At 43.4% G+C, this 23,137-nt stretch overlaps 2 protein-coding genes across 6 annotated transcripts in view; both read left to right on the top strand.

The window, feature by feature from the left end:
• Positions 1-9,926, top strand: part of LOC307221602 (sulfotransferase 2B1-like) — a 54,028-nt gene extending 44,102 nt beyond the window's left edge. Inside the window, exons 1-7 of one of the 5 annotated variants that reach the window (XM_079986257.1) lie at positions 1,435-1,701; positions 4,783-4,920; positions 7,168-7,376; positions 7,729-7,855; positions 8,480-8,574; positions 9,036-9,216; positions 9,714-9,926. In XM_079986257.1, coding sequence (XP_079842383.1) covers positions 1,605-1,701; positions 4,783-4,920; positions 7,168-7,376; positions 7,729-7,855; positions 8,480-8,574; positions 9,036-9,216; positions 9,714-9,823 — 957 coding nt within the window. In that variant the 5' untranslated portion in view covers positions 1,435-1,604 and the 3' untranslated portion in view covers positions 9,824-9,926. Of the gene's footprint in view, positions 1-1,434; positions 1,702-4,774; positions 4,921-7,167; positions 7,377-7,728; positions 7,856-8,479; positions 8,575-9,035; positions 9,217-9,713 lie in introns of those variants that run through there. The other 4 variants (XM_079986259.1, XM_079986260.1, XM_079986264.1 and 1 more) reach the window with 4 other exon arrangements.
• Positions 2,895-17,346, top strand: LOC307223375 (sulfotransferase 2B1-like). The gene is made up of 6 exons (XM_079989343.1): positions 2,895-3,087; positions 11,973-12,115; positions 12,764-12,967; positions 13,596-13,690; positions 15,018-15,246; positions 17,136-17,346. Exons 2-6 carry the CDS (start codon positions 11,989-11,991, stop codon positions 17,243-17,245), a joined length of 765 nt encoding a protein of 254 aa, XP_079845469.1. The 5' UTR covers positions 2,895-3,087; positions 11,973-11,988; the 3' UTR covers positions 17,246-17,346.
• Positions 17,347-23,137: the final 5,791 nt, after the last annotated feature.

Genomic DNA, 23,137 nt, shown 5'->3' on the forward strand with positions numbered 1-23,137 from the left:
GGGCCAGGGCAAGTACCATTATGTGGTGGGGAAGCTTACACTTTGATAACTGGGTGGTGGTCTTTCTGCTTACACCCCCATGCCCCTTTTAAACTTTAAACCAAGGCAAGCTACTCACTTTAGAAATCTCTTAAGAAAGGTCCTGGGAAATACTCTAGGTGGTGATTTTGAGGTGCCCAGTGACACTGAGCGCTGGGGACAGATTTTAACTGGAATTTTTGTTAAGCAGGAAAATGTTCCTTGAAATAAAACACCACATTTCTGCATTTCTTCTGGGGCCCCCTGATTTTGAAAGTGGGGCGGCTTAAGCAGGGTTGATTTCCAGCCACAACTCACCTTCTGGCCCCTCTCAGGTGGGTGCCATTGCCATCTGGAAAAATAGCACTGGGCTCAAGTATTTAAAGGCACACCTCATTTCTTGCTTTGAGGAAAGATTTATGACCTCCCTTTTCACATGTTTACAGGAACTGAGGTGTCTTGGGATACAAATGTACCACACCTTATTCTTTTCTTGCTTTAACCACTTGGAGACACTCCCCCATTTAAGGAGAGAGGCTACCAAATGGCAAGGCTGTGGGACGCCCCCTCCCCCTTGAGGTGTGTCTGACCCCCATCATTGTGTACATTTTGCTGGTTAGCCAAGGTGGAATGTGAGTCCAATGTACCACTCCCCCTGCAGAGTTGCCTGCTGGTTTTGCCTGCTGTTTGACACAGTTTAATGGGTAGTTTGGGGTTGCTACACACTGGGATCCCTTGTGCCCTTGGAAAGGAGATTTATCATGTACCCCCCCCAATTGCCCTTATCCTGCAGTGTGAGGACGGTAAGCTTCTTTCACATATGAACTGACAGAAACTGTGGCTTCATGTCACCAGACACATTCCGTGTATAACATGGCCCCATGTATAACATGCCCCCCCTATTTTGGGGGACTCAAACTTAAGAAAATGGGGGGGGAGATTGCCCAGACTTGTGGAGCTTTTCCCTATCAGCTGTTGCCTCGCCGCCAGAAGTCGTATTGACAGCAAATCCATACTAGCACTTGTTGCAGCCACCAATAACACAGCTCCCATCTCAGCCTAGCGGAAGCAACATTTTTAAACGTTAGTTTTGAGGACAAAAACTTTGTCTATTACATGGACAAATACAGTATATGTCATCCACTCCATAGTCTGGTAGATGATTTTTGCACCACTAGCAGGGGCCTGTTCCACCAACCCCCTAAGCCTCTGCAGGGAATGCGCTGGGGAAGCTGATCTGAGCAGAGTTGAGTCTTTGAAAAACAGCTGGTGAGCAGCAGATTTGGTCTGGAGGGCTGCAAAATGCTCCTTCGCAAGTGCCTCTCCCAGCAAGATTGAACCTCCTCCCCATCTATGAATTGGGGAGGTGGGGGAGGGGAGAACACACATTCCCCCCTGACTGAATGTTTAAGTCTTGCTCTGTGAGCCAGGAAAAGAAGGAAGCTCCAGACTCAACTGTAGTGAGCATGGCCTGTGTCTTTAAGAGGCATGTTTGGTCTGGAATAGAAACTCCCCTCTCTGGTTGGGAGTGGTTTCATCCAAAGTTCATTGGCACTTTCATTTTATTGATGTAGGAAGTTCATGCTATGCTGGGTCGTTGCACTCCAAATATACCTGATGAAGTTTCCGACACTTCTTACTTCCTGATATTACTGCAGACTCTTTGCAAGGTTTCCTCACACAGTAAGTATCTTTCCCTGACCTACAGGAGGCTCCAGTAGCTGCTGAATTATAAAGACTGCTCCTGTTTCCTTCCTGTATTCAAGGTTTGATTACATTCTTTCAGATCCTCTCAGTCTCATTCTCCTCCCCTTGAAGAACTCTTCCCTAATTTCCTTCTCCCTCCTTCTGATTCCCTCTTTCCTTTTCCAGATTGGAACATGCATGGGTTTTAAATTGACTGCTATATTCTATAAATGTAGCAGTGCAAGAAAGACAGGACAACAGGGCCACCCACTGGCTCTTCTGAGACACCTGCTCCCCCTGCTCCTCTCCTCCCTGAACTGTCTGCTCTTGGCAGTTCTCCACCTGTTTGCAGCTGTGAGAGAGAAGGGAGAGCAGTGGCTCTACTGAGAGACCCGCTTCATTTCACTTCTCTTCTTCCCAAAAAGATTCTTTGCAGTCTCGTCATCAGTGTCAGATGTTTGTAGTTTTACAAATGGGGTCCCCTCCCTTCCCTTTTGGATTGTCTTTCGAGATTTTAAGACTGTGAGTGGGGACTGTTTGCTCTGCCCTTGGTTTACCACTGTTACATAAAGCTGTTCTGGAAATGTTTTCAGCTACTGAGCAAGTGGAATGCTGTAAATCAATACATGAGTATTAAGAGTTCCTAATATAAAAAATACAAAGTGAGGCATTAAGGATATCCAAAGGGAAAAATATGAAGGACAGAGGTTCTGATGAACGGATTATTAAAAACGCGTGAGGCAAACGGTGGAAGTCTTTTTTTTCTTTTCTTTTCCTTTTAAAAAAATTATTTAAGGTAGATAAGGACAAGATGAAATTATACAATTGAATATAAATATAGATGGGAAACGGCTATGTATTGTGAGTACTTATCTACTTTAAAATTTTTTCACTTATGATCTTTTTCCTTTACTTCTTTATTCTTTCTTTGTTCTTTTTTTCTTTTTTTCTGATATCTTATCTTTCATTTCACTGCTTTATTGTGAATAGCATTTTATAGAGGTATAAAGAACTGTAAATATGAAAAGAGATAAAATATTCTCTAATTCTTTTTCCTTGGTTAGTTATATTTTCTTTTTCTTTTGTATTTTCTTTTGTTGTGAATATGTATGTTTTCTAATTTGTATTTAATAAAACTATTAAAAAATAATTCAAAAATTCAAAAAAAAAAAAAAAAGGCATGCCTGGAATACAAACTCCCCTCTCTGGTTGGCAGTGGTTTCATCCAAAGTTCATTCGCACTTTCAACTCATCTATGTAGGAAGTGCATGCTGTGCTGAGTTAGTGATCTTCTGCTGACAGAAAAATATACCTGCTGAAGTTTCCCTCATTCCTCCTGCTTCCTGATATTACTGCAGACTCTTTGCAAGGTTTCCTCACACAGTAAGTATCTTTCCCTGACCCACAGGATGCTCCAGTAGCTGCTGGATAATAAAGACTGCTCCTGTTTCCTTCCTGTATTCAAGGTTAGATTACGTTCTTTCAGATCATCTCAACCTCCTTTTTCTCCCCTTGATGAATTCTTCCCCAGTTGCCTTCTCCCTTTTCCAGATTCCCTCTTTCCTTTTCCAGATTGGAACATGCATGGGTTTTAAATTGACTGCTATACTCTATAAATGTAGCAGTGCAAGAAAGACAGGACAACAGGTCCATCCACTGGCTCTTCTGAGAGACCTGCTCCCTCTGTTCTTCTCCTTCCTGAGCTGTCTGCTCTTGGCAGTCCTCCACCTGTTGACAGGTGTGTGAGAGAAGGGAGAGCAATGCATCTGCTGAGAAACCCATTTCATTTCTCTTCTCTTCTTCCCAAACAATTTGGTAATCAATTTCAGATCTTTGAAGCTTTACATATGGTTTTTCTTCCCCCTTCCCTTTGGATAGTCTTTTGAGATTTTAAGGCTGTGAGTGGGGACTCTTTGCTCTGCTCTTGGTTTGCCACTGTTACATAAAGCTGTTCTGGACATGTTTGCAGCTACTGAGCAAGTGGAATGCTGTAAATCAATAACGAGTATCAAGGGTTCCATATACAGGCAAAAGTTTGCCTCACCTGGCCTCCTATTGGCAGAAGCAGGGAAGAGGAAAGACTCTCTTGCACTTCAGGTAAACAGTGTGGGAGTAGCCCCAGAAGCAGTTGTGCATGTGTGTGTGCACAGAGGGGTTTGTGCCTTGCTTTGGGTAGGTGTGAACCGATTTTCCTGTAGTTGATACATAGTTGCAGTCATCTAGAGGATGTCTTTGGACCTATTTCCTAATGGAAGTGATTTGAGTTAACGGTATGAAAACATGTGCCCATGATCAAATTGAGATTTGAAAGCCTGCTGTTGTCAGGATCTGGCTGGCTGCAGTGTGGTGAGAGGCACCAGTTGAAGGCTCAGAGTCAGGAGTTTGGTGGTGAGACACTGAGGAGAGGTCAGGAGGAGAGGATTGGGAGAAGGAGAAGGATGCTGAGAAGGTTTACTGAGCAGGGAAAAGTGATGACAGCGAGCAGTTCAGACTGAAGCAGATAAGGGGGGCGGGTCAAGGAGCTGCTGAAGAATCATGGGAATGGCCCTTTCTGGCTGCAAGAAGCTCCTCCCGTATCCCAATCTCAAAGAACATGCAAGATCATGAGGAGGGCAGAGAAGAGTCAAGAGATATGCAGAGACAGTTGGAGACTGCTTGGGTAACATCCGGGAGAGGAGGAGCCTTAGAAAGTGTGGAAGAAAGGGACATTCAGTCCCGACAACAGCTCCATAAAAGAAAGACTGACCAGGAAGTATTGCTAAGTTGTATGCCATTTCCTTGAATAAAGCACTGATTTCACTGACAACGGACTCTTCCTCTTTGCGCTGACCAGTATCTGACCCAGCCTTGATAGATATGACATGTACTCAGAAGTGAGTTCCTTGGATTTCCCACCACCACACCTGGTGGTACCACTCAACCATCTATTGATGGCCCATCACCAACTCCTGAACTCTCCCCTTCCTCCTGCTCCCCAGCTATCCACAGAGCTTGGCTCTAGAACAGTAGCTACCTGAATGTCCCTAAGGATGTGACATAATCTCTCTCCCTCTCTCTCTCTCATCTTCAGTTTTTCAGAGTCATCAATGGCTACTTTCAAATGCAAGGGGATCATTTTTATTCATCAGTTTAACTCAGTGGAAAAACTCAGCTATTTGGAAAATGACTTTCAACTGTTAGATGATGATATGGTGAATTTGACTTACCCCAAGTCAGGTCAGTGTTGCAATTAGATAAATAGACTTTGGATTTAGACTTAAAGTATCCACTAAACCTGCCAGGTATAAGTTTGCTTTTGACATAAGTCATGAACAACCACCAAGTAGCTGCATAGTCCTAAATTTTGGCTTAATCCCTGGAAACCCATGAAAAATGAATGTGTTTAGTTTTTCAGATGTTGCGATATATAAGACCTTCTTCAACCAGGTATAAAGGGGGAAAGTCAGGTTAGTTCTCCATCAGTGGGTAACGATTAGTCAAGGAGCAATAAACAAATAAATTATAAGAAATTTACAAATAAGGAAGGTGGACAGCAAACAAGTTGAATATCTGAATAGACCTGTCCACCACATGTGAAAGTTACATGTTTTTTTCACTTTTTGAAGTACACAAAGTGAAACACAGACATTCTCTGAATTTAGCAATGCTCTTCTTCAGCTAAGTAATGTGTACAAAAATGCATATACTAGAATAGTGTGCATAAAATACATACTTTAGTGGGGGTGTGTGTGAATAAAAAATTATTATAGTAAGGGGAAATGCTTTGTAGAAATGTGCAAGAAAATTCACAAACTGACATGAAAATATGGAGAATTAAATGTAAGAGATTTTCAAATCTTTCTTTCTTTCTGGGATATTTGAACTCAGATATTTACAGCGCTCGTGAGCTGAACTGAGAATATTCCCAGGAGAATCTTATGCGTTATGGCATGCTTCTGTCATGTCACTAGGAATGCTTTTGGTGCTGGATATAGGCAGTGTGGGTGATTTCCTTGCATGGGGTGCCAAGCCGAGGGGGTGCATAATCACAATAATAATGAAACCTATATTTATTTGGTTACCTACTGAGAAGATTTATTAAAAAAGCAACTGTACCTAAATGTATTATTGTGAAAATAATTTTTTTGGGGGGAGGGGAATTTTTTGTCCTTGCTTAGGGCACCATATTACAAAAGTTGTCTCTGATGCTGTGTCAGGATAACCATATCTAAATGTTGATTGTATATAGACAAATATGCCATCTGTCTGTTATAGTCCTCATAATTAACACGCACTTCACTTAATGATTGAATTAAAGCAACTTGGATTGACAAGGGCACAGTAAGGTGACATTCCACCAGGATAAAAATCCTGTGAACACCCACAACACAGGAGCTAAATCCTAGGGCTAGGAAGTCTATAGAAAAGCTACCTAGCAGGACAATTCAGGGAACCACAGTAAACTAGACTAAGAACCGCACAAGAAAACAGAAATCTAGCAAGCAGGAAAGTCAATGGGTAACTAAATTAAAAGAAGCAAATTCTCAAAACCAGCAGGGGTGTGGGGGTTTTGCATTGTTTTGCACCCTCTGCCAATTGTATGAATATCTCCCCATGGCACAGAAGTCATGTGTATGTCAGAGGAGCCATGAGATTCTGGTTCTCTGGGAACAAGTTCCTTCCCTTGAGGCCAAGGTGGCAGAACTAGAAAAAGTAGGAGGCAGAGAAAGTGGTGGATGAGGCCTTCAGGGGTGTGGTAGTTGGGTGACCTTCCCACAATGACAGCTCTCCTGCCGTCAGGAAGAAGGGAGGTCCTGAGAAAGGAGAACATCACTTTGAAGAAGAGGGAGGCATTCCCTTAGAAAAGACCCATTTCTTGGGAGTTGGTATTGGGACCTGTGCTTTTTAATTTGTTCATAAATGATCAAGTAGTGAGGTGGCCAGGTTTGCTGACACTAAAAATACATGGTCAGCAAAATGGCAAAGGCAAGTCAATGTAAACAAGTGTAAAGTGATGCATGATGGAGCAAATAAGAGGAGACAGATTCATGGAGCAGGCTATTAGTGGCTACTAGCCATGATGGCTGTGCTCTGCCTCCACAGTTGAGGCAGTAATGCTACCAAATACTACTGTCTGGTAACCACAGGAGGGGAGAATGCTCTTGAGCTCATGTTCTGCTCTCTGGTTTCCCACAGGCTTTTGGGAGAAACAGGGAGCTGGACAGGATAGGCCATTGGCCTGATCAAGCAGATTTGAGTCTGTTGTCATCTGCGCAACAACCAGCTAAATAATATAGTCAACTTCACAACAGTATACCATCCCTGATGTGGGGAATCTTGCCGCATAGGAGGATGCTGAATAGCTAGCAGGGGACAAAGATCCATTCGATTGTTTAAGTTTCTCCATTTGATTTAGCAAGGGCCAGACATTAATGTACAAGTGGTTTTATAGAAGAAGCCTCTGACTGGTGGACTTTCTCCTAGGTACTCATTGGATGTCGGAGATCTTGAGCTTAATCCGGAGTCAAGGGGACCCCACATGGGTTCAGAATGTACCCCTGGCGGAAAGGGCACCCTGCATTGAGTATGTGGATCATTTGCCGATTGCCTTGAAAAATCCTTCCCCCAGGATCCTGACTACTCACCTGCCATTCCAGCTTTTCCCCAAGTCCTTCCTCCACTCCAAGGCCAAGGTGAGAGAGGAACGACGGACACATCAAGCCTGTCTTTGGCTTCTGTGTTTCTGACACACAGATGTATGGGATATTGGAGCACAAACACTTGGCACAGCTTATTTTTATGAGGATACCATATTTTGTACTAGAGGATAGGGAGGAATATCAGAAATCTCCTTAGCAGTTTCATGATTGCTCGAGAAATTGAACTGGCCATGGTCCACATGCATGCCCAGGTCCTCACTGCAGGCTTCTCCTGTTTCCAAGTTAGGCTTTATTTATTGTGCTTTCAGTTTGCTGCCACACTCTGCCTAATGCTAGGGTAGGGCTGCCTGGGCTCTTCCTAAATGCGGCCCTGTCTTTGTAACAGGTAGTCTATACTCTGCGTGACCCCAGAGATGCCATGGTTTCAGGCTACCACTTCATCAAAGGCTTTAAAGAATTGAAGAACCTTGCAACTATGGAAGAGTTTATGGAGAGATTCCTGAGTGGGGAAGGTATGGAAGGAGGCAAATCAGCCACTCTTGTTTGCTGTGACCCAACACCAGTGATGTCTACCACCAGAAAGTATTTCTTTTTACGTAACTCTAAAGTCCTATCAGAGAACTATAATTCCCAGTTGGATACATGGAGAAGGGGAGAAATGGGGGGGTGTCCTGCATTTGTTATTTGCTTTCAAAGAAAATCAATAAACGTCCTTTCAGATGGGCGAGAATGGCACTAAAATGAGAAGAGGGTGAAACTTCAGGAAAGTCCTTAACAGCTGGGTGAGATTGGCACCAACAAGAGAATAGATCAAAATCGATGATAGCAGACATTCTCACTGGTGGCAGAAAGAAAAAGAAACCTTAATGGAGAAAGCCCATTAAAGCATAAGATTATCTACTCATTCAAAGCTTTGCTTCTCTTGTATGTGGAAAATGTCAGTACATAGAGCAGTCAGTAGGTTGCATTGGACCCAGGGTAGCGTTGAAGTCTCGTGTTACTGATTTTGTTTTTAAGGGATAATGCAGTTATTTTCCAAGTTCCTGACTGGTGTTTCCTCTACGTCTACAATAGCATTCTCTATTCCCTCCCATAACTCCTTACATTTTATCCTTGCTTCCTCTTTGCTCTTCCAGTGGCTTATGGTTCCTGGTTTGACCATGTGAAAGGCTGGGTGGAGATGAAGGAGAGAGCCAACATCTACTTCAACACCTATGAAGAACTACGGCAGGTAAAGGTCCAATTTTAACTGTGTTGATCTGCAGCCCCAATTCTGATATTATTCACACATGAAGCTGCCTTCTTTTTTGAAATATTCTAGTAATATTGGCTAGAAAGGGATTCTGAGTATGTGCAAAATTCAGTGCTTCCTCTACATACACTGCATATCATGTGCAGAGTACATTTCCTTTCTTCTACATTAGAGCAGATGTGCCAATAACCTGCCTTTCTGCCTTAAAGGTAATGTCTCTTGCTAACTCAGGTGCCCCCTGTGTTCGGTACTGGCTGAGGGGAGGTGGAGACAGAGTGGCTTCTGCAAGGTGACAACAGCAAATTCCACATACTGAAGACATTCATTTTGCCCAATGCACATTGCATACTGGTCCTCATGCTCTCTGTGTGCCTCCTGATGAAAGGCAAGCTCTCTACATCACATGAGGATTCACAGCCATTTGCTTTTGCTTTCTGCAGGACCTTCGAGGCAGCGTGCAGAAGATCTGTCATTTTCTTGGCAAGGAGCTGAACAGCCAACAAATTGAGTCTGTGGTGGAAAACGCCTCCTTCCACAAGATGAAGGACAACAAGATGTCCAACTTTTCCTTAACACCAGACAACATTTTTGACCATACAAAAGCAACACTCTTGAGGAAAGGTAAAAACATTGGTTGCCAAGGAATAAAGCCATAATGCTCATGCTAGGGGTGAAGAACCTCTTCTTTTTCTGTGGATGTTTGATGCCACACAGAAAAAATCTATCAGCAACCAGTCAATAGATCGTAGAGTCAGAGCTGACTGTCAACACAGTTTGCAGGTTCAGAAGGGGGTACAGTTCGCAGGATTGTATATCTTCCTATCTGTACAACATCCCATCTAAGTCTATCTATTTCATGGGTATCCAGATCAAAATAAGAAATTATTCTGAAAGAGGCAGTCTGGAGAACAAGGATGTATCTGCACAATTTTGAGACCTGGATAATGCTGGGGACTCCCTGAAAACAGGTTGCAGATTCTCCAGGCCCTTAAGACACACCAGTAACATCAGCTACCTGAGGGGTTGCCTGCCTCACAGCTGAGGACGAAGAAGAAATGTCCCAATTTAAGTTTACGTAATTTCAGGTGATCATGCCACTTGCTCTTGTCTTGTTCTAGGGATCTGTGGGGACTGGAAGAACCACCTGACAGTGGCACAGAGTGAACGCTTTGACCGTGTTTACTGGGAGAACATGCGTGGTGTGAATATGACTTTCCCTTGGGAATGAAGTATCACAGATTGCTGATCCTGATTTTCTCCACATTCTTATGTATCATATGGTTTGGATAGTTTCTGCTACCACTGTGCTAATAAACACACCTGATCAGGAATGGTACAGTTGTTCTTTATTATTTTTTTACCAAATCACAAAGTGTCTTTAGAGCTTGGAGGTCTCACTGCAGCAGCTACAGTAGAAATGCTGAGACCGAGATACCCTTTGAACATCGCCTTCATAGACCTGATGAAGGCCTTCAACCTCGTCAGCCAAAAAGGACTCTTCACACTGCTCAAGATAGGATGCCTACGGAAGCGTCACAAGATGATTGTGTTCTTCCATGATAACATGCCTGGCACCTTCCAATATGAGGGCACATCCTCAGATGCCTTCCCTGTTTGGGTTCTTTTTTAAAATGCATGTACTGCTCTTAGAAAACTTCCTCTTTGGATGCTAAGCAGCAGGGTTAAATGAATAAATTTATAATAAATAATATAATATAATATAATAAATTTATATAATAAATAATAAATGTTATATAATAAATTTATATAACAGGTTAGAGACTGGGTAAATGAATATTTATCTTTTCATTCATAAAAATATTTATATACCACTGTATCATAAAACTAAACAGTAAAATCACAAAAAGCTAAGAACAAGTTAAAAAACAAACAAAAAATAATTAAAAACAAACAGCAACAGACCTTGAGGGAAATGTACTCTTAATGGGCTGGCAAAACAGAGAATTTTCAAGCAGGTGTTTAAAAGGTGGTACAGAAGGCTCTCACTGAATCTCTGTTGCCAAGGTGTTCCACATGGCAAGGCCAATGACACTGAAAGCTCGGTTTCTTGTTTTCTAATGAGACACATCAACATGGGGCACAACTGAAGATGCAAATCAATGCAAGTACCTTGAACCTGGCTCAGTAGCAGATGAGCAGGCAGTGCAGCTGTTTTAACAGTGGTGTCACATGTTCTCGACCAGAAGCTCCCGTTAGCAATATGGCTGCAGCATCATGCAGCAGCTGGAGTTTCCGAACCAGACTCACAGACAGGCCCACAAGGAACACATTACAGTAATTTAGCCTCAAGGGTTCCAGTGCATGAACTACAGTGGACATGCTATAGATTGGGGCCAAAGCTATTCTCAGCTGGCATGTTGCTTGAAGAAAAGTGGGAAGGGCAAAGACTAGAAGAAAAATAAGAGAAGAGGCAGCCAGTGGTGGAAAGTTCTTCACAAGTTAAATTGCAGACTGATTCAGGCCTATTCCACTGATGGTGGGGGCAGGGATCTAGGCTTAGGCTGAGTCAGAGAGATCCAGGCCTGTTACAGGACGTGGCGTTGGGTGGGGAGCCTGAGGGGTCTGCTTTGCTAGGATGTTCCATGCAGGGAATCAGTGGCGTAACTAGGTTCCCTTGTGCCCTTGGCAAGGAGCTTAATTGTGCACCCCTCCCCCCCCAAATTGCCTTTATCCTGCGGGTGAGAAGTACACACAGTGATTTTTGCACCACTGGCAGGAACCAGTTTCATCAGCTCCCAAGTTTCTGCTGGGAATGCCCTGGGGAAGCAGATCTGAGTGATGAGCTGCTGAAGAATCACGGAAATGGCCCTCTCTGACTGCAAGAAGCTCCTCCTGTATCCCGATCTCAAAGAACATGCAAGATCATGAGGAGGGGAAGAGAAGAGACCAGAGATGAACATAGACAGTTGGAGACTGCTTGGGCAACATCTGGCAGAGGAGGTGCCTTAGAAAGTGTGCAAGAAAGGGACATTCAGTCCAGACAACAGCTCTATATGGGAAAGACTGACCTGGAAAAATTGTTGAGTTGCCATTTCCTTGAATAAAGCATTAATTTCACTGACAATGGACTCTGCCTCTTTGTGCTGACCAGTATCTGACCCAGCGCTGCCAGATATGACATGTATTCAGAATTGAGTTTCTTGAATTTTTTTCCACCACACCTGGTGGTACCACTTAAGCATCTACTGATGGCCCACCACCACCTCCTGAACTCTCCCCTGCCCCCAGTTATCCCCGGAATTTGGCTCTAGAACAGTAGCTACCTGAATGTCCCTAAGGATGTGGCATAATATCTCTCTCTCTCTCTCTCTCTCTCTCTCTCTCTCTCTCTCTCTCTCTCTCTCTCATAGCTTTAGTTTTTCTGTATCATCAATGCCTTATTTCAAATACAAGGGGATCCCATTTTCTCCAGAAATGTACTCAGAGGAAACACTCAGCTATGTGGAAAACGACTTCAAAGTGTTGGATGATATAGTGAATGTCACTTATCCCAAGTCAGGTCAGTATTGCAATTAGGTACAGTGGTGCCTCGCAAGACGAAAAGAATCCGTTCCGTGATTCTCTTCGTCTAGCGGTTTTTTCGTCTTGCGAAGCAAGCCCATTGACGGCTTAGCGGATTAGTGCTATTAGCGGCTTAGCGGCTTTTAGCGACTTTTAGCGGCTTTTAGCGGCTTATCAGCTTAGCAGATAAGCAGATAAGCGGCTTAGCAGCTTGGAAAAAGGGGGGGAAGGGAAAAAAACTCGAAAGAACTCGCAAGACATTTCGTCTTGCGAAGCAAGCCCATAGGGAAATTCGTTTTGCGAAGCGCCTCCAAAACGGAAAACCCTTTCGTCTAGCGGGTTTTTCGTCTTGCGAGGCATTCGTCTTGCGGGGCACCACTGTAAATAGATTTTGGATTTAGTGGACATAGTGTCCACTAAACCTGTCAGCCATAAGTTTGCTTTTGACATATGTCATGTAGCTGCATAGTCCTAAGCTTTGGCTTTATCCCTGGAAACCCATGAAAAATGAATGAGTTTTTCAGATACAGTCATACCTTGGATCCCAAATGTCTCCGAAGCCGAACCTTCTGGCTCCCGAACAATCAAAAATGGGAAATGAGGCTTCCCCTGTTCCCATGTCAGGTTTTATTTATCATGCCTTCAGTTTGCTGCCACACTCTGCCTATTGATAGTGTTGGGGTGCCTGGGCCCGCCTTCAATATAGCTCTTCCTCTGTTACAGGTAGTCTATACTCTGCGTAACCCCAGAAATGCTATGGTTTCAAGCTACCACTTCACCAAAGGCTTTAAAGTGTTGAAGGACCCTGGAACTGCTGAAGAGTTCATGGAGAGATTCCTGAGTGGGGAAAGTATGGAAGGAGGCAAATCAGCCACTTTTGTTTGCTGTGACCCAGCACCAGTCATGTCCACCATCAGAAAGTATTAATTTTTATGTAACTCTACAGTCCTATCAGAGAACTATAATCCCCAGTTGGATACATGGAGAAGGGCAGAAATGCAGGGAAGACTTACATTAAAGAAAATCAATAAATGTCCTTTGGCAAGATTGGCATTAAATGAGAATAGGGTGAAATTTAAGGAAAGCCCTTAACCTCAGTGTGAGATTGGCACCAACAAAACAATAGATCAGAATCGATGATAGCAGACATTCTCACTGGTGGCAGAAACAAAAAAAAAGCGTAATATTGTTGACTCATTCAAAGCTTTACTTCTCTCGTACATGAATAATGTCAGTACATAGATCGGTCAGCAGGTGGTATTGGACACAGGGCAGCATTGAAATCTCCTGTTACTGATTTTGTTTTTAAGGGATATTGCAGTTATTTTCCAAGTTCCTGGCTGGTGTTTCCACTACATCTACAATAGCATTCTCTACTCACCCCCCGGACTGGTGTTTCCTCTACGTCTACAATAGCATTCTCTATTCCCTCCCATAACTCCTTACATTTCACCCTTGCTTCCTCTTTGCTCTTCCAGTGGGTTATGGTTCCTGGTTTGACCATGTGAAAGGCTGGGTGGAGATGAAGGAGAGAGCCAACATCTTCTTCATCACTTATGAAGAACTACAGCAGGTAAAGGTCCATTTTTAACTGTTTTGCCATGCTGCCCCAGTTCTGACATGAATAAAACTTTCTTATGGTCACAGACCGGCATAAGAGGAACATATGAATAAAATAGCAGACAGGTGATTGCTAAGGTATATAAGAACAAAGAAACAAGCATAGGATAGAACACTTGAATAGAGTATGAGATTAAACACAAATAATTGATGAGGAAGAACTGATAATTAAAACTGATAAGGATCAAAAGGCACGCAATTAAAACAACGATAAGGGGTGGAGTTTATGGGAATAATGGTCTTGCAATATGGGCCTTCAGTTTAGGACTGGTTTATAGCACAAATGGGTGAATATCCTTTGGTGACTATCCATAATGGCAGCACAAAATCTAGCAACTGAATATGTAACATCTGGGTTTTCATCCTGGAGTAGTAGGGAGATGTTAAGTTGTTCTGTGCATCCTTGGAAGTTAAGCAGGATAGGCAGGATAAACCTTGCTTGTATGTCTACATAGTACTGGCAATGGAAAAAGATATGCTGCCCAGGAACCACATGGGCATTTCCTCTCCTCATATGGTGTCTTCCTATAACAGCCTTCCTGAATAGCTGAGGGGAGGGCCTAACAACGGGCCAGATTGAAGGCCTTTGATGTTTTGAGATTTCAAGGTTGGTTATATATGGCATTTGGGAAGTGAGGTATCTTCTGGTTTCGCTGATTAGAAATTTTGGGGACCTGGCTAGGTCTGCTTGGTGTTCTGTGTCTTCCACACACTGTTTAATGTTTTTGTTAGCTTGTTCATGCCCCGTGTTGAAGCCTAGATTAGTTATATTTTTCACTGCTCATTTCCATGTAAATTGGAAATTGCCCTTAATTGTTAGGAAAGCAAGGCCGCTCGGGAAGAAAGATATAATTCTGACATTATTCACACATGAAGCTGCCTTTGTTGTTGTTGTTGAAAGATTCTGGTAATATTGGATGGAAGGGGATTCTGAGTATGTGCAAAATTCATTGCTACCTCTACATACACAGCATATCATGTGCAGAGTACATTTCCTTTGTTCTGCATTAGAACAGATGTGCCAATAACCTGCTTTTCTGCCTCAAAGGCAATGTCTCTTGCTGACTCAGATGCCCCATGGGTGCTGTGCTGGCTGAGGGGCAGCTGGAGACACAGTGACTTCTGCATGGTGACAACAGCAAATTCCACATCTTCAAGGCATCCATCTTACCCAGTGCACATTGCATACTGGTACTCATGCTCTCTGTGTACCTCCTGATGAAGGGCAAGCTCTCTCCATCACATGAGGATTCACAGCCATTTGCTTTTGCTTTCTGCAGGACCTTCGAGGCAGCGTGCAGAAGATCTGTCATTTTCTTGGCAAGGAGCTAAACAGCCAACAAATTGACTCTGTGGTGGAAAACGCCTCTTTCCACAAGATGAAGGACAACAAGATGTCCAACTTTTCTTTAATACCCGAGAGCACAAAATCAAAGTTCATGAGGAATGGTAAAAACATTGGTTGCCACGGAGTGCCAAGGAATAAGGCCACAATGCTGCTTACCAAGGGTGAATAACCTATTCTATTTCTGTTTTTCTGTTTGATGCCACACAGAAAAAGTCATTCAGAAACCAGTCAATAGAGTGTGGAGTCAGAGATGACTGTGAACACAGTTTGAAGGCCCAGAAAATGGGCATAGTTTGCAGGATTGTATACCTTTCTCACTGTGCAACATCCCACCTAAGTCTATCTATTTCATGAAAGTCCAGATCAAAATAAGAAATTATTCTGAAAGAGGCAGTCTGGAGAACAAGGGTGTTTCTGCACGATTTTGAGACCTCAATAATTCTGGGGACTCCCTGAAAATAAGTTCCTGATTCTCCAGGCAATCAAGACACAGTACTTGCCTAAGGATTGTTTATGCTAGGGGGCCACCAGGTGGCGCATTGGAAGATGGCCGACAATAACATCTCTCCGACCCACACGAGGTAATTAAGAAGCTGCTATGGGAAGTATGCAGTCTTCCCGACCCCCCAAGGAGATGGGGGGGACTGCCTTGCCAGCGGTGTCCATAATGCACCCCCAGATTTGAAAGAAGGGGGTGCCGGTCACTTGGCACCAGCCCTCGGTGAAGTCGGCTCTTCCTGACGCTGTCTCCAATCTGCGTGTGCTGGTTCGCTTTAGCTCGAAAATATAACTGGAAATATATAATTGGAAAGAAGCTAAAGCACATACATCAAGCAAAGTTCGGGAGATAAGACTGCTGATTAATGGATCTCTAGGATCGGAGCGGCGGTGCGGGACAAATAAATCAAGTGATGAAATGCCATTAAGAGACTGGTATGTCTGGAGTGAAGAAGGGGGGTGGAGGAAAAAACTTTTCTTTTCTTTGCCTTATGTGAGTATTAATAACCCTCCACCCCAAAGAAAGAAGAATCGCCGTATTTTATTTATCACAAGCAGGAATTAAAAAACTGGGGGGGGGGGATTAAAGATCAAAGAGAGGATTGGTAAATATCGGAGAATGGAAAAATTCTATGATGCAGTTTTAAATGGCGTCTCGTGAGACAGGCTTGTCTAAGAAAGACGGGGGGAGGAGGACCAGGATTATTGGAATGTGAATGATGATTGGAATGCGATCTTATCCTGGCAGAGCCCTTTTTGAGATATCTGACAAGCCTGGGAAAACTAAAGGGCAGACCGAAGATAAACTTTTGAAGGAGGAGGGGAATGGTGGCTGTCCCTATGAGTTATGACTTGTGGAGTGTGTAAAACCCACACAGACGATGTTTGCTTCCAACCTGCTTGTGAAGATTATCAGAGATCGCAAAGAAAGGAATATATGACAACAACAAGAAGATGAAGAAAGTAATAAAGAGACTATCTGGACAAAACTGGATAGAACTGTTTAATTAAAGCAGTAATAGAAGTGATGTTTGGATCCTCGTTTGGAGCTTGATGTATGGGTACCCCCAACAAAATTTAAAAATTTGGCTGTATAATTTGGAATTAATATGATTTGAAACAATGTGATTTGATTGGCCTGTTAATAAAAATTATGTTAAAAAAAGGATTGTTTATGCTAGATTTGGCAGTTTCTGTGCCTTTCACATCTACAGTATTTGGAATGCAAGCAGAAATTCAGCAGGCAGAGCAACAGACACACAGTTAATGGAAATCTCTGAGGTGCAAGAAGAAAGCATGGCTGGATGAGACACCCAGCTTGTCCAGGTACCCAACATGCATGCATTAGTGCTGCTGGAAAGCCAAATCAGGAGGGTGGGAATGGTTGGGGAGGGGCTCAGAGCAAAAGCCTAGGGGGCATGTGTTTTTCCCCCTAACATCAGCTACCTGAGCTGCCACATGCCTGAGTACGAGGAAGAAAAGTTCTAATATAAGTTGAAGCAATTTCAGGTGAAATTCTTTGTGGTTGCCACTTGCTCTTGTCTTGTTCTAGGGATCTCCGGGGACTGGAAGAACCTCCTGATAGTGGTGCAGAGCGAATACTTCGGCCATGTTTACTGGGAGAACATGCATGGTGTGAATATGACCTTCCCTTGGGAATGAAGAATCACAGAACATTGTTCCTGCTGTTCTCCACCTTCACATTCTTATGTTTGATATGGTTTGGGTACCTTCTGCTAAATAAACAGATACTTGATCTGGAATAGTGCTGTTGTTCTAAATCAAAAATTTTTACATGTGTGTTTTCATACCTGCCAACTGTCCTCCTTTGAGCAAGAGATCCCAGCTTAACAGAAGGTGCCCCGGCTCCTCCTCTGCTGCAGGAAGGCAAGGCCTTGACTGCAAGTCCTCCATTGAGGCCTGCTGTGGCCTCAGACGTACTTCTAGAAGCTGGGCTGCACTTCAAATTGCACTTCCAGAAGTGTGGTGCTGGCTTCTGGAAGTACATCAGTGGCTGTGGTGGGCCTCAACTGAGGTCTTGTGGTGGCAGCAGCCTTGGCATCATCATGGCAGCATCAATGGAGGAGAGACAGTGAAAGTAAGGCACTGGGCCCAAGACAGCAGGCTGGGCCAAGGAGACCTGAATGTGTGTGTTCTGGATTTGGGTTGGGAAATGTTGGATATTATGGTGTTTTCATTTAACACATGCTGGAATGCAACAAAATGTCCCTCTTTGCTCCCTGTAGTTTATCAGCAGAGACAAATCAGTCTCCACCACAGTGGCAAAGCTGAAAGCAGGTTTTGCCCAAACCCAGGGAGATTGTGCCTGGCCACATTTATTTTTGCAACTCACAGCATGCATCAATTTGCCAGAAAATGGGGTACCATAATGACTCACTCTATCCCAGCCTACTCTTGGTCTGGGCAGCAGCAATCTGGTCACAGCATTCTGCACTAGCTGGAGCTTCCTAACCAGACTCAAGGGCAGCCCCACAAAGAGCTCATTACAGTATTCTTGCTTCAAAGTTACATGGACTACATTGGTCAGGGTACCCCTGCCAGGGACGGCCATGTTTGGTGAGCCAGACGGAACTGATAAGATGCATATAACAGACTATAGACTGGGGGGAAAGCTATTCTCAGCTGGCATACAAGTTGAATTCCAGTCTGATTCTGGAATTTCCCAGCAACGGTGGGGGAAGAGATCCAGGCTTAGGCCAAATCAGGTTGTGACTCAGGCTGGGCAATGTATTGGTACACTGTCCAAAAATGTTTCGTGAGAGTGATTTCATAATATTTGACCTGGAAATATATCATAAATCACGATGTGTGTGTGTGTGATCACTTCTACATTTATTGGGGGGCAGTACCATGGTTTCCAGAAGGTTTCAAATTAACTTCAATATTCTATAAATGACTGCAGCAGAGGGAGATAAAAGTGACAGTAGGTCCATTCACCAGCTCTGCTGCACCTCATGGCTCCTCTCTTCCCTGAACTGTCTGCTATCGGCAGTCCTCCACCTGTTTGCAGCAGTGAGAGAGAAGGGAGAGTAGTGTCTCTGTCGAGAGACCCGCTTCATTTCACTTCTCTTCTTCCCAAATAGATCCCATGCAATCTGGTTATGAGTTTCAGATCTTTGAAATTTTTACGAACAGATTTTCTTCCTGCTCCCTCTTGACCCCTTCCCCTTTCAGATTGCATTTCAAGATTTTAAGGCTGTGGGTGGGGACTGTTTGCTTTGCTTTACTGCTGTCATGTATAGCTGTTCAGGAAATGTTTTCAACTGCTGAGCATGTGAAATGCTTTAAATCAATAAATGAGTATCAAAGGTTCCAAACTGAGGGAAAAGTTCACCTCACCTGGCCTCCTATTGGCAGAAGTAGGGAAGATCAAATATTATTTTGCACTTCAGGTAAATAGCCCCAACTCATCCTATGAGAGTAGGCCCAGAAGCAGTTATGCATGTGTGTGGATGGGGTGTATGTGTGCCTTGCTTTGGGCAGGTGTGGCTATGATGCTGCATTCTCTTCTTTGTTTAAAGCGATTTTCCTTCAGTTGATGCATAGTGGCAGTGAGTGAGAGGATGCAATTTGGGCCTATTTCCTAATGGGAAGTGGAGGTGATTTGAGTTAATTGTGCTACAACTTGTGCCCATGATCTGACTGAGAGATGAAAGCCTGATATGATGTGCACTCATAACTGAGTTCCTTGGCCAGGTGTCACCACCCGGACTGGTGACACCACTTGAGCATCTATTGATGGCCCATCACCCACTCCTGAACTCTCCCCTTCCTCCTGCTCCCCAGCTATCCCCAGAGTTTGGCTCTAAAACGGTAGCTACCTGAAAGTCCGTAAGGATGTGACATAATTTCTCTCTCATCTTCAGTTTTTCAGTGTCACCAATGACTTATTTCAAATACAAGGGGATCCTTTTTACTCAACAGTTGCACTCAACAGAAACGCTCAGCTGTGTAGAAAATGAATTCCAACTGTTGGATGATGATATAGTGAACGTTACTTACCCCAAATCAGGTCAGTGGTGCAATTAGGTAAATAGACTGAATTTAGTGGATTTAGTGAGTCATCAGATTAGATGGTAATTGTTATTACTTCACTAACTTTAAATATTAAACACACAAAGAATAATATAGAATCATAGAGTTGGAAGGGATCCCGAGCAACCCCCTGCAATGCAAGAATCTCAACTAAAGCATCCACGACAGATGGATACCCAACCTCTGCTTAGAAACCTCAAAGGAAGGAGAGCCCATTACTTCCCAAGGGAGTCTGTTCCATTGTCAAACAGCTCTTACTGTCAGAAAGTTCAGTGATTTATTATTATCATATTTTGTTACATACTGTACAAATGTTTGAGAGATCCAGAAATGAACAGTGGCTTTCCTGTTTGGCATAATATGCTTCACAACTTAAGAAAGAAAAGTGGGAGAATGGTTACTGCAGAAAGATTTTTAAAAATGCTATGAATAATAAGATCATGATTCCATTGAAGCATAAAGGAATGGTCAATAGTAAGCCTGGGAATACAATCAAATCCAGATAAAATCATATTTTGCAGGAACTTGCCTGCCGTAAGTTTGCTTTTGATATGAGTCGTGAGTGATCACCATGTAGCTGCATAGTCCATACGTTCATAATGAGTGAATGAGTTTTCAAATATTGTGATTTATATACGACCTTCTTTAACCAAGTATCAAGGGGAAAATTCAGGTTAGCCTGGAGTGCCCACAATATCCTTGATTTCCTCTAAAACATGTCCCCAACCTTTGCATACATGTGCACAAGTCCACCACATGTGGAAGTTACACATTTTGCACATTCTGAAGTTTACAAAGTGAAACATAGGCAACCTCTGAAATTTGCACTTCTCTGAATTTTGCAATGCAGCTCTTAAGCTAAATAACGTGTACAAAATGTGTATATAAGGCAAAAGTGTGCATAAAAGGCATACTTTGGAGGGGATATAAGTGCATTATATTGGAAGAAAGTGCTTTGAAAAACATATGTTAAAAAATTCACAAAATGAAGTGGAAATATGGAGAACTGAATTTAAGATTGCAAAAATGTGAAACCACAACGGACATATTCCGCATACCTAGCCACTGGTGATGTTTACAGAAGGAAGAAAAAGAATATCTGAAATTTCAGGGGATGTCAGCAAACCTTGAAAAAAAGAGAGAGAGATTTTCAAAACATTCTTTCTTTCTGGAATATCTGAGCCCATATATATTTACAGCATGAGAATTGAAGTACATGAGGTTACTTGAGAATAATCTTAGGATAAGTTTATATGCTATAGTATGTTTCAGGGACATGATAACTGGGTGGCCCTCCCACAATGACAGCTCTCCTGCCTTAAGGAAGAAGGAAGGTCCTGAGAAAGGAGAACATCACCTTGAAGAAGAGGGAGGCGTTCCCTTAGAGAGGACCCATTTCTTGGGAGTTGGTATGTGACCTGTGCTTCTTAACTTTTTCATAAAAGATCTTGAGTTAGGAGAGAGTGGTGAGGATTTTGTTGATGACACTAAATTGTTCAGGGTTGTTAAAACAAAAAGAGATTGCGAAGAGCTCTGAAAGGACCTCTCCAAACTGAGTGAATGGGCAGTAAAATGGCAAATGCAAGTCAATGTAAAGAAGTGTAAAGTGATGTATTTTGGAGCAAAACGTTTTAATTTCCCATACATGCTCATGGGGTCTGAACTGGAGGTGATGGACCAAGAACGAGACCTTGGAGTCATCTTCGATAGCTTAAGGAAGAGGTTGACCCAGTGTGCACTAGTCGTGAGAAAGGCTGATTCCATGCTAGGAACCACTAGGAAAGGAATGAAAACAAAGCTGTTGCTAGCATAATGCTGTTACACATATCTATGGTGTGACCACACTTGGAGTACTGGGTACAATCTGATCACCACACATCTCTTTAACATTAGAACTTGTGGATATCCAATGAAGCTGAATGTTGGAAGATTTAGGACAGAGAAAAAGAAAGTACTTCAAGCAGTGTATAGTCAAACTGTGAAAACCACTCCTCCATGAGTCACTAATGGTCACCAACATGGATAGCTATAAAAGAGGAGGAGGCAAATTCATGGGAAAGGCTATCAGTGGCTACTAGGCATGATGGCTGAGCTCTGCCTCCATAGTTGAGGCAGTAATGCTACCAAATACCACTTGCTGGTAATCACAGGAGGGGAGAGGGCTCTTGTGCTCATGTTCTGCTCTGCAGTGTCCCACAGGCATCTGAAAGAAATAGGATGCTGGACTCAATGGGTCACTGGTGTCATTCAGGAGGCTATTCTTCTGTTCTCATTTGCACCAGACCCAGCAAAATAATACCGTCAACTTCACCATGGTATACCATTCCAGAATTTTGGGAATCTTGCTCCAGAGGATGGTGTTAAATAGCTAGCTATGGACAAACCACTTGGTTTTCGCCTACCTCGTAGCAAATTATCACAACTTTCTTAGTATTGGTGGTTAGGCATTGGTAGTGGTATTGTTTTGTAGATGGAAGAGGGAAGGAAGTGCCATCACCTGCCCCACATATTGAAGGGTATGTTATTCTAAAGCAGCAATGCTGCAGCAAGCAAAGGCTACAGCAGCTCAGACAGCTGCTTGTGGCTGCAAAGCCAGACAGGATGTTTGTGACTGTTGCCATGGAAACAAAGGGGCAGTCCATTCTGTGCTGAGCACCGGATGTTAGCTCAGTGTGTGTGTCATATGACCTGTACAGGATGTACATGGGTGGAGTTTGGAGTTTCTCTCTGTTTGTTGAAGAGAGCAGACATGTTTTCTCTTTTACTGTTTGACTGCTGAAGACAGGAATAAAACATGTAGATACATTTCTGTCTGTGTCTGATTCCCCTCCCTGGGGATATGCTGGAGAGCAGGGAGGAGGAGAAGCAGTTTGGTGTGTTTTTCTCACAGCCTGAGGAAAATCGCCGGAACGGACCTCGTGTGTTTTTCCTACCGGGAGTCGCCGGAGGGAGGTCGAAAGAATTCAGCCGGTGCCTGGAGAGATAGGCACATACCTCTGACCGAGCCTGAATTTTGACATTGGTAGCAGTTGACGGTTGCTACGATCCATGGGAGTCTGCATCAAGGAGACTGTATTCATCCCTCTCCATGGAAGCCTGAGATGGATGCTGATTCTCTGCAGCTAGAAGCTGACCAGAAGAAGCTGAAAGCCAAGCTACGGAGCCCAGGTATGAGATTTTCGGGCTTAAGAGTGTGTATGCAGATGGATTAATTCTCTGCTTCATGGGAGCAACGTTTGGGAAAAACAGCTCCGAGAGAGAAGAGTCTGCATTCCAAACATTCCTGTGGTTTTTCCTGTCCAAGGAAAGGAATGTGGTTGCTTAGCAACGCAGGCCAGTTTCAAGATAAGGGCTGGAAGTCAGGCTATGCCCAGATAGGCACAAACAGCTCGTGTTTTGACTAGGCCTTTACAAAGGAACTGTTGGAAAGGGACTTTCCAAGCAGCCAGTGTTATTGCTGCCAGGTGCACAGAGTGTAAACAAGCCAGCTATTGGATT

This window comes from Podarcis cretensis (assembly GCF_951804945.1).
Source record: "Podarcis cretensis genome assembly, chromosome: 8".
Classification (NCBI taxonomy): Eukaryota; Metazoa; Chordata; class Lepidosauria; order Squamata; family Lacertidae; genus Podarcis; species Podarcis cretensis.

Coding starts and splice junctions, on each gene's coding strand:
- LOC307223375 (XM_079989343.1), top strand. CDS start 11,989: ATGCCTTATTTCAAATACAAGGGGATCCCATTTTCTCCAGAAATGTAC. Junction 12,116..12,763: donor TGTCACTTATCCCAAGTCAG/GTCAGTATTGCA, acceptor TCATGCCTTCAG/TTTGCTGCCACACTCTGCCT. Junction 13,691..15,017: donor CTTATGAAGAACTACAGCAG/GTAAAGGTCCAT, acceptor TGCTTTCTGCAG/GACCTTCGAGGCAGCGTGCA.